Source organism: Athalia rosae, chromosome 6 (assembly GCF_917208135.1).
Source record: "Athalia rosae chromosome 6, iyAthRosa1.1, whole genome shotgun sequence".
NCBI lineage: Eukaryota > Metazoa > Arthropoda > Insecta > Hymenoptera > Athaliidae > Athalia > Athalia rosae.
In genome coordinates, this window is record NC_064031.1 from 9105964 (window position 1) to 9115157 (window position 9194).

Sequence of the window (9194 nt, forward strand, 5' to 3'; positions counted from 1 at the left end):
ATTCCGACTAATTAATAGGTACTCACTAAATATCTATGGATTCTAATCATTTGAAAGCCCATGTAATTTGGAAGAGACCACGCGTGCTCGAATTCCTTAATCTCAACTACCTCCAGTCATAGTAGTCAACAATTCCAATAACAATCCCTGTTAACAAGAAATAATAAGCCCAACAAGGCTCGTGTATAATGTTTGACCCATTACGCGGCTTATTAGGATATAATTACAAACTGTCGTTTAACGGCTAGAACTTTTCAAGGATAGGATAGTAAGTTAACTCTTCCGGGTTTTCATATTTATGATGGACACTTCCCTTTACCTTCGAACTTTGCGTGGGTGATAAAACCATCAATGCCGTATAATAATGAAGAGCAATTATTTAACGAGCGTTTGAATTATCAGCTCTGAACTCAAAGCCCCTTCTCATCCATATATTGCGACAATCTTCTCAGAGCCCTGGGGTGATAAATGTATAAATCTACGGCTGAGTGTATCTCCAAAAAGCCAGAGGCAAATCAACGGTGTTCGGTATAGTATGCGTATGTAATATACATATGTATATACCTATACGTACATGGATTTGCTGATTTATTTCGCCTCAAGAAAAGCGACTTCTATCTTATATTCAGTAGGATATATTCTGCACAGCTTTAAGAAAATCAAAATCAAATGCTGATAAGATGAATTTACCAAACTTATCACGCAGTAATTTACTGAGCATCGCATATATCACCTGCAATGTCAACGAGGACGCGGTGTCTCAAAATCTGTTTTTCCTACGCAAGGTGCACCTTTTGTTCCGCGTAATCTATATTTGAAAAAACAATTCATTGATTTACGAGGTTGCCATGCCATTTAAATGAGCTTTGTTCTGTCCAATGATAATGGCGGAGAAAAAAAAATTCCGCAGTCGGTAGGACTCGAACCTACGCTCCCAGAGGGAATCTGATTTCTAGTCAGACGCCTTAACCACTCGGCCACGACTGCTACGCTTGAACGTCATCCTAATCGATGAGGTGTGACTTGCCAGCTATGCGTTACTGCAACGTTACACATATACCTATATATTCTCGAAGTTAAGGTAACAACCGACAGATGTCTTGACGGTGACTGATCTTCTCGTTAATAGAATAAACTTCATTCAAGTAGACATGCGACTCTCGAACCGAAGAAAACTAAGATCATACTTCACAGGATCATTTCTGTAGTGTATCTTCATTATCCCTCTATCCAACAATAGAGTTGATGCAGCCATGATGACGAGGCATAACTCTTCTTTCTGAGCGTGAGGACGACTCGAAAGCGCGATCATTTCGTGCTTTCAGTCATCGATGATCGTTCACCTCAGGCATTCTTGCTCGAGGCATGAAGGAAGAGTAATCTGAGTGGTCGCTTATCAAAATACATAAAACATAAAAATTAGTCTCTCAACAGATCTAACTACTTGATCCGATGAGTACTGATAAACGGCCTCGTTTACCTCGTGCTTATAATTCTCGCCTCACGGCCCTTCCAGCAGTGTCATGTCCTAAGAACTACCCTATTATATGAAGTCACTTAGTACGCCAAATTTGGAATTTCTAATCAAAAAGTGTTGGGGAGTTAATCTAGTCGATGCAACGAAGGAATGAATAAAGGGATCGGCCGATAATAATCATTTAAATTAATTTATTGATGAAATATAAAAAAACAGATAGTATCGTCGACATTGGAGTACATGATGAGTGTGTTAAAAAGTGCTGTTTTCTTACCAAGTCAACAAACACACGCTTGAAGTTAAAACAAAATATTCGCCTATTAACACAGATTGCTGAAGATCATTGAGAGATTAAGGACAAACGTAGTAAAATAGACGACGCGATCACTTTTTGTAAAATAAAATATAGTATAACTAATATGGTAGTATAAAAAACATCAAATCATAAATCTCCAGTTGATAAAATAAGCAAGGAATGGAAAAAAAATTAAAAACAGGATATAACGTTAAAGCTCACTGTGCGCTGCTCTTGTAGTAGCGGAAGTAATGAAATCTAAAATGTGTTTTACACTAATTTTTCCATTATAATCGCTATGGTATTTCCCATTATTGAAAAATTTGAACGTGGGGTGCGTCTTGATCTTGTAAGTCGATTCTACCACGGCACTATGTGTAGAATCTGAAGCTCCAACTGTTACTTTCGATCCCCTAGTTTTTAGCTCTGCTGCAAGTTGAGCCAGCTTCGATTTGACTGGTTTACAGGATTCGCACCCTAAGCCAAAAATAATAAGTTATATCAAGGAATAACTTTGACGTCAGCCAACATTTATTCACGTATACTTACATGGTGCATAGAACATGACGAACATGGGTCTACCGGTATCTAATTGTTCATTAAAATTATTGTCAGTTAAATGGACAATGTGATCGGCACCTTTGTGGATATCCCAATCCAACTTTTGTTCAGATGACAGAGATTCGTCCTGTTCTATTATATCATTGACGAAGTCTGCTTCCTATGATTTGTATCACTGTTTGAAGTTTTGTGTTCAAGGATCGAAGTTGACTTACTGAGAATAACATTGATTCTAATATACTAACCGTTCGATCTCCCATATAATTTTTAACAAGTTTGTCATAATAATTGAAGTACTTGATCGATGGATATCCTCGAATTTCGTAAGCATTACACGTCGCTGTGTTCACTGTGCAGTCTACAGCGACAAATTCGACTTTCGAAACATCTTTAAACCGCTCAGCTGCTGCTGTAAACTCTGGTTTCACTTTTTTGCAATGCCCACACCCTGTGAATCGAAAATCATAAAATGTAAGTAATGACTCACCTATTCATCAGTTCGTGTAAATCACTTACATGGGGCATAAAACATAACCAGGACGTGTTTTTTTCGTCGTAGGAACTGCTTAAAGTCATCATCGGTCAGATGAACCACTGCTGATTCTTGTTCTGACCATGGTGCTTCCGGTGGAGGTGGAGGAGGAGGTTCTTTGGGATCTTTCATAAAATCAACCAGGGCATTTGTATCCCTCAACATTACATCGTATTTGTGCACACCATACTCAAAGTATTTTAGCGTTGGATATCCCTTAACATTGTACGACTTTGCTAGACCACTTTCCTTTGTGGCATCGAGTGCTGCCAGCATTCCTTTGATCTGGAACATATGAAAAAATATACCTCATTATTTAATTTGTTATTCGTTACAATATTCCGTTATTGTGAAATATCTATAACTGATTATGTATTTTCTATTTTTTCAGGTACACAATTTGATTTACTCACATTCAATTGCTTGAGTTTTGCAGCAGCAGCTTCGTATTCTGGTTTCATTTTTTTACAGTAGCCGCACCAAGGGGCATAGAACATGACGAGAACAGAGGCAGCCTCTTTGATAACTAGATCAAAGTTGACACTTGTTAAGTGAACGACGTCATTATCTGTATCAGACCATTCTTCTTCTTTTGGTTTGACAGGTATAGATTCTGGATTTTTCATAAATTTCACCAAACCATCTTTCTTATTATCCCCATCATAAGTATATTTTTGAACACCATTACTGGAAAAGTATCAGTAATCAATTGAATCAATCAGATATCTGATACTCATTGGAGAGTTCCAATGACCGACTACTCACTGGAAATATAGCATTGTGGGGAATCCTGTAATGTTATATTTTTTGCGAATACCAGAATTTTCTGGTCTATTAACATCTATTGCAGCCATAATAGAGTGACCTTTTAATTCAGTTGCTGCACTGGCATATTCTGGTTTCAGCTGCTTGCAGTAACCACACCATGGCGCATAAAACATTATTAAAATTGGCTGCGTCTCTTTCTTTAGTAATTTTGTTAGTGCCTGAAATAAATTTTTCAAACCATTAAAACACAAATTTCCAAAATTCAAACTATAGTTACTTCCTACACATCACTTTAAATCACTACTAACATTATTATCTGGAATATGAAGGATATCAACTGCAGTGGAATCTTCATCCCATGGGAGATCGCCAGATGGATCCCTCATGAAATTTACCAAAGAAGAAACCGTTTCTCTTCTGTTGTAGTCTTTATTCCAATCTCCATCTAAATAATGCTTAAGTATGTATGGCTCAGGTGATACTTTTAATTTTTTACACATTTTTTTTGCATTCCTGTAATGAACATTCATTTCACATAAACATTGTACTTATAGTAAAATTTGCAGAACCAAGTAACCTGGCTCTTCCATAAAAAAGGTATCAAGTTTCTCAAAATTTTAGATCACTTACCCAGAACAATCAACAAGTACCATAGTCCCAGAGCCTTTGATGGTATCTGCGGCTTCCTCAAATATTTTTATTATTTCTGATGATTGTTTTTGAGACGTGATGAAACACACAAGAACATTGTTCTTTGTTCGGAGTAATTTTTTGAAGTCTTTGACGTCAACAATATCATCGATTACAGTCTTCTGATTTTTTTGCTTGGCTAAAAAATCGGGAATGTAGCACAATATCTGAAATGAACCATGAAATTTAACTACGGAAAACTTGGATTTTTTATTTTGCTGTCCCCATCGATCGTTTGTCATCCGTTGATAAACTGACGGTGGTGACGTACGCAAATACATTTTTGGCGGTACAACAAACACGTTACAATGTACTACAGTCCCTAACTAAATATATACTGAAGAATTGGGCCTAAGGTCGTACTCATTCATTTTGACAAAATGCCTTTGAATGCATCATGAGATATTCATTATAATTGTTGAAAAAATTGCATTCAACAATTCTGACACGAGGCACCAACACCGGTAGACGTAGCTACTGTATCTTGAGATCTATAGAAGAGTAGCCGAAATATGAAAAAATTGTGCTCACCAATAATACCAGGATTACGTTTCGGTTCATTGCTACTTGAAAGTTGAACAATTTACTACGAAAAAATGTATGTATGCATTTGAACGGCGTTAACCTCTGTCTCTAAGATTTCACTACCGCAGCGCATGTACACAAAAAATTTTTATGTGAACCCGGACATTGACTAGAAATTTTTATTTCAGTCAACGCATCGGGTCAACAGCACCCTAGTTATCGGTAACTTTTAAATAATAGTACTTAAGACAAACGCAGAGTTCACTAGTGGCTTGAATCTGTGGCGTTGTTTGTAGAAGACTTTGGTGAAACATACTCGATTCTATCGAAATTCAACCAGCCCGCTGCTTCGATACATCAGGCCGCTGGCTGGGGTTGCTTTCCTTTTCAACTTCCTGTTTCGGAATTCCTGTTTCGAGGTTATTTAGTAGGTATATTTCCCAAATAATAAATGGATAAACAGTGACTAATTCTTGAAAATATTATAATCAATACACACAAAAATGAATTCCGGATGACCATTTGTTATAAATCCTCAAATTTTTGCTGAAAGTATCAAGATGTATGTGGATAAAGATTGTATAGTGTACAATGGTTGTGCATGTCGGACGCGCTAGTGCTGTCAGTAATATCATGTCAAGTTAACTCATGCTAAAAGTGTTTGGTTTTAAGTGTCCAAGGATCAAACTCCATGTGGATCTTCACGACAATTTAGTCAGTTACTAATTTCTCGGTTTTAATTTATTTGCTCCATTTTATAGAGATGGCTCCTAAAAGAGGGAAGGTCCAAAAAGAGGAGGTTCAAGTTTCCCTTGGGCCTCAAGTTCGTGAGGGAGAAATTGTTTTTGGAGTCGCTCACATCTTTGCCAGCTTCAATGACACCTTCGTTCATGTCACAGATTTGTCTGGCAGGTAAGTCGATTTGGAGATCTCATCAAACTTTCTGTAAACATAACCTGCACTCATACTCGTACTTCTAGGTTATAACTTGATGTTCTTTATTCCAGAGAAACTATCGCTCGTGTCACTGGTGGTATGAAAGTCAAAGCTGATCGTGATGAGGCTTCCCCGTACGCTGCTATGTTGGCTGCCCAGGTAATATGCATTTCATGCTATATTAATTGTCTTTACAAAATGATGGTCTTATGGTCATTAGTAATTATTAGCCAGAAAATCACCTGGGACTTAAATTTAGTCCGACTTGACAGAAACTTCTATAAGACCGTTACAATGTCCAAATACTCTATGCATCCATTGTCTAGCAAGTTGGTATATTTTTACAAATCAGGATGTAGCTGAGAAATGCAAATCACTCGGAATCACTGCATTACACATTAAGCTGAGGGCAACGGGTGGTAATAAAACAAAGACCCCAGGACCCGGAGCTCAATCTGCTCTGCGAGCTCTTGCTCGTTCTTCAATGAAGATTGGACGTATTGAAGACGTGACCCCAATCCCTTCAGATTCAACCCGCAGGAAGGGTGGGCGCCGTGGACGCAGGCTGTAGTTCATCACTCCAGTGCTGTACATGGTTCACTACCTAATTCTAATAAACAAATAAAACTCAACATATTTGTTCCACTTCCATTACCCTGATCTATGCTCGCTATGACAGTATGAATTACCCAACTGATGGAAAATACCAGGTAAAAAATAAAAGAATTATGTTGTTATGACGTATATATCTTTATTAATGTGCACAGATGTGTTGGATTACATTATATTAGCAGTCGGTTACGAGTATGCATGACATTGAGCTGCATTTCTTGGTTGGTTTCTTGGTGTCGAAATCAATTGACTAAAATAAAATGAGCTAGTAAATACAAAGCAGTGCCGAATTTTATAAAAGCTTAGTAATCATTCATAATGACATCTCACAATATAGGACAATTTCTAACTGCACTTAAGTAGAACCGAGTAATTTTCCAATGCTTAGAAATAATTTGATTTTTAAATCTAGTTTTTGGGGCTCCTTGTGCTCTAGAGTTGCAATGGTGTTCACGTATTCATATTGCATCACGAAACCGACTGTTATATCTTGGCCCTCCTCAAGCTGCTGAGCTTCGTTCGGTTTGACGTGAAGTCTGATCACTGCCTTGTTACCTTTTCTCCACACGACAAGCCTGTTGGAAAATAGACGAATGAATATTGGCCTAATCAGAATCTATATTTTACATTCAGTAAGATTTTTCTGTATGCTTACTTTGGATCATCCTGAAAGTTATGTGTATCTCCGGTGTCATCATATTCAGCTGCATCATCTCTGGGTGGAAGAATTAGCGTGCTCTCCGGCAGTGTTATTTCAGCCTCTGGCTCTAGTTTGATTGGTTTTGGATCTTCAGTAATTGCTACTTGACGTACCAACGAAGGCAAGAGGTTTGGAGACTCACAGCCCTTAATAGAAGAACAAAAATCCAACCGCATCTCAGAACAGACAAGATCCACTTGATAGTGAATATGATTAGATTCTCAAATTCTTACCATTTGTAAATTCTCACGATCAACATTCTGCTTTATACCCACAGCAGTGGTAGTGGTAGGTGTAGTTGGAGAAGAAATTGGAAAGAGCATTATCTGCGTCTGATGTTGAGTGGGATTACAGAGTTTCAAAAGCAATTCGCTTGATTGTCCAATTCGTAGTGGCTCGCAGGTCACAATACGCACTTCAGGGACATGATAACTGAAATGCAGAGAATGTTGCGCCTGTGTTCTAGAATTTCAAGTAACCAAACGACTATGTGATCATATTTGAGAATATACTTACAAGGCGGCTAGTTGAATCTTGAATTTTATTGACTGTGGACTTTTTTCTGGCTTACATACATTGTGTTCGCATACTCTACAACGTTGGGAACGTTTCACCAGAAATTGCTTGTGCTTTGGCCGCAAGTTGGTCATTTCCTCAGCCTGAACTTCCGGGTATTTAAGACGTTGCTCCAGAGTGGTTACTGTTTTCCAGGCATCGGCATTAGTTTCATATTACTACATCAAATGCAGCATTGTCAACTTACTTTTAGTAATATCAAGTGGTCGCGTGAAAATATCTGGTGAAAGTTCTTCCACGTCTTCACTTGCAATAGCAGGAAGTGGGTAGTCACTTGACTGAGATTCTGAAGGTGGACGAAGCCCAGCACGCTTGCGAATCATAACAGAAGACATCCCAAATTTTTCCTGACATTTAAGAAGAAATTATGGAACAATGAACACGAATCTTGGTAATGCATAACTTGATCAATTAAATAGACCTACAAACTGCATGAAAGTGCGCTTGGGATAAAATTTTTTACGCTCGCATTGCTGGCGCTCTTTTGAACCCAGAATTCTATGATATTCTATGAGGGCTCCAATGCACGATGAGTGTGGATTTTCTTGCTCTGGCCATCCTCCAGTTGCTTCGAGGACATTATAAATGTGCAGAAGAAATTGTTACATTTTGGTTTCAAGTTTATCATGGTTCCTCTAAATGTAGTTAGCTAGTTTCCAACTCACCTACGAACTGATCTGGAATGCCAGCATCTCTAGATGTCCAGCGACAAAAAGAACAAGACAAATAGTAAACTTTTTTTGGGGTTGGTGCAGCATCCTCCTTATTTTGATTTCCTGCAGTTCTCACAGGTGCAGGTGCAGCTCTTGTTGACAGAGTTTGAAAACAGCAAGGACAGTCGAAGCAATTCATACATCTATAGGTACATAAGGTATAAAATAAGATGGTTACGATAGTTAAAATTGACACACAAGTTGTAGCAGTCTTAATGTGAGCTGACCTATTTTTTTTCAGTCGAGCTTCGGGTGACGGTGGATTCTCCATACAGTTAGAACAGTAGTGAGAGTCAACCTTAGAAAATAATTATCAGAAAGAATACAATAATTATAGAATTCATTTGTTACTAGCAGGTGGAGAAGCTAGAATACTTTCAAATGTGTGCATATGAATTCTATTAAACAATCACCTACCTCATGACAAACACAATAACCGCATCGAATCTTCAAACAGTGTCGACAGAAGTAAATTTTAGACACAGGTTTTATTGATCCACAATTGCATGCGTATCGTACGTAGTCAGGTTGAAATAAATATGCCATTATTAACTATTTTTGAAAGACAATTCACAAAACGAACTTTAATTTTTAAGCCAAAGTAGCTGTCAGTTGAAAAAGGCGTTTTTGACATAAGGCGTTGGTAAAGGGCACTAACGGGCCTCACTATAGGATCGAGAAAGCAACCTATCAGGAGCAATGAGAATTAGTTCTTATTCTGTGGCGCTAGTCGCGATCTTGCCCCTCCATCAGTTAGTACCTGGTTAGTATTATTCAGTCGCTTGTCGACTTGTAATGAAATTGCGATG

At 38.0% G+C, this 9194-nt stretch overlaps 3 protein-coding genes and 2 non-coding genes across 7 annotated transcripts; 2 read left to right on the plus strand and 3 right to left on the minus strand.

Moving 5' to 3' along the window:
* Positions 1-905: 905 nt before the first annotated feature.
* Positions 906-987, minus strand: Trnas-aga. Its single transcript has one exon. It is a non-coding gene; the product is annotated as a tRNA-Ser (tRNA).
* Positions 988-1177: 190 nt separating this feature from the next.
* Positions 1178-1390, plus strand: LOC112694997. Its single transcript, XR_003150292.2, has one exon. It is a non-coding gene; the product is annotated as a small nucleolar RNA U3 (small nucleolar RNA).
* Positions 1391-1653: 263 nt separating this feature from the next.
* LOC105690429 (protein disulfide-isomerase A5) lies at positions 1654-5064 on the minus strand. The gene is made up of 9 exons (XM_012408210.3): positions 4855-5064; positions 4264-4490; positions 3942-4146; positions 3631-3851; positions 3279-3552; positions 2850-3150; positions 2579-2781; positions 2322-2493; positions 1654-2249 (listed from the first exon to the last, which is right to left on the minus strand). Exons 1-9 carry the CDS (start codon positions 4882-4884, stop codon positions 1984-1986), a joined length of 1899 nt encoding a protein of 632 aa, XP_012263633.2. The 5' UTR covers positions 4885-5064; the 3' UTR covers positions 1654-1983.
* A 52-nt stretch (positions 5065-5116) lies between these two features.
* On the plus strand, positions 5117-6416 carry LOC105690426 (40S ribosomal protein S14a). 2 transcript variants are annotated; one of them, XM_020854844.2, is made up of 4 exons: positions 5117-5275; positions 5610-5760; positions 5856-5943; positions 6137-6416. In XM_020854844.2, the coding sequence occupies exons 2-4, from the start codon at positions 5612-5614 to the stop codon at positions 6353-6355; spliced, it is 456 nt and encodes a 151-aa protein (XP_020710503.1). In that variant the 5' UTR covers positions 5117-5275; positions 5610-5611; the 3' UTR covers positions 6356-6416. The 2 variants fall into 2 exon arrangements, with proteins under 2 accessions (XP_020710503.1, XP_012263629.1); XM_012408206.3 differs by having other exon boundaries at positions 5123-5279.
* A 99-nt stretch (positions 6417-6515) lies between these two features.
* On the minus strand, positions 6516-9076 carry LOC105690425 (dynactin subunit 4). Of its 2 annotated transcripts, XM_012408204.3 has the most exons (9): positions 8803-9076; positions 8613-8683; positions 8338-8528; positions 8098-8240; positions 7860-8019; positions 7613-7796; positions 7330-7528; positions 7052-7242; positions 6516-6971 (listed from the first exon to the last, which is right to left on the minus strand). In XM_012408204.3, the coding sequence occupies exons 1-9, from the start codon at positions 8929-8931 to the stop codon at positions 6752-6754; spliced, it is 1488 nt and encodes a 495-aa protein (XP_012263627.2). In that variant the 5' UTR covers positions 8932-9076; the 3' UTR covers positions 6516-6751. The 2 variants fall into 2 exon arrangements, with proteins under 2 accessions (XP_012263627.2, XP_048512892.1); XM_048656935.1 differs by lacking the exon at positions 8803-9076 and having other exon boundaries at positions 8338-8532; positions 8616-8683.
* Between the last annotated feature and the right edge of the window lie 118 nt (positions 9077-9194).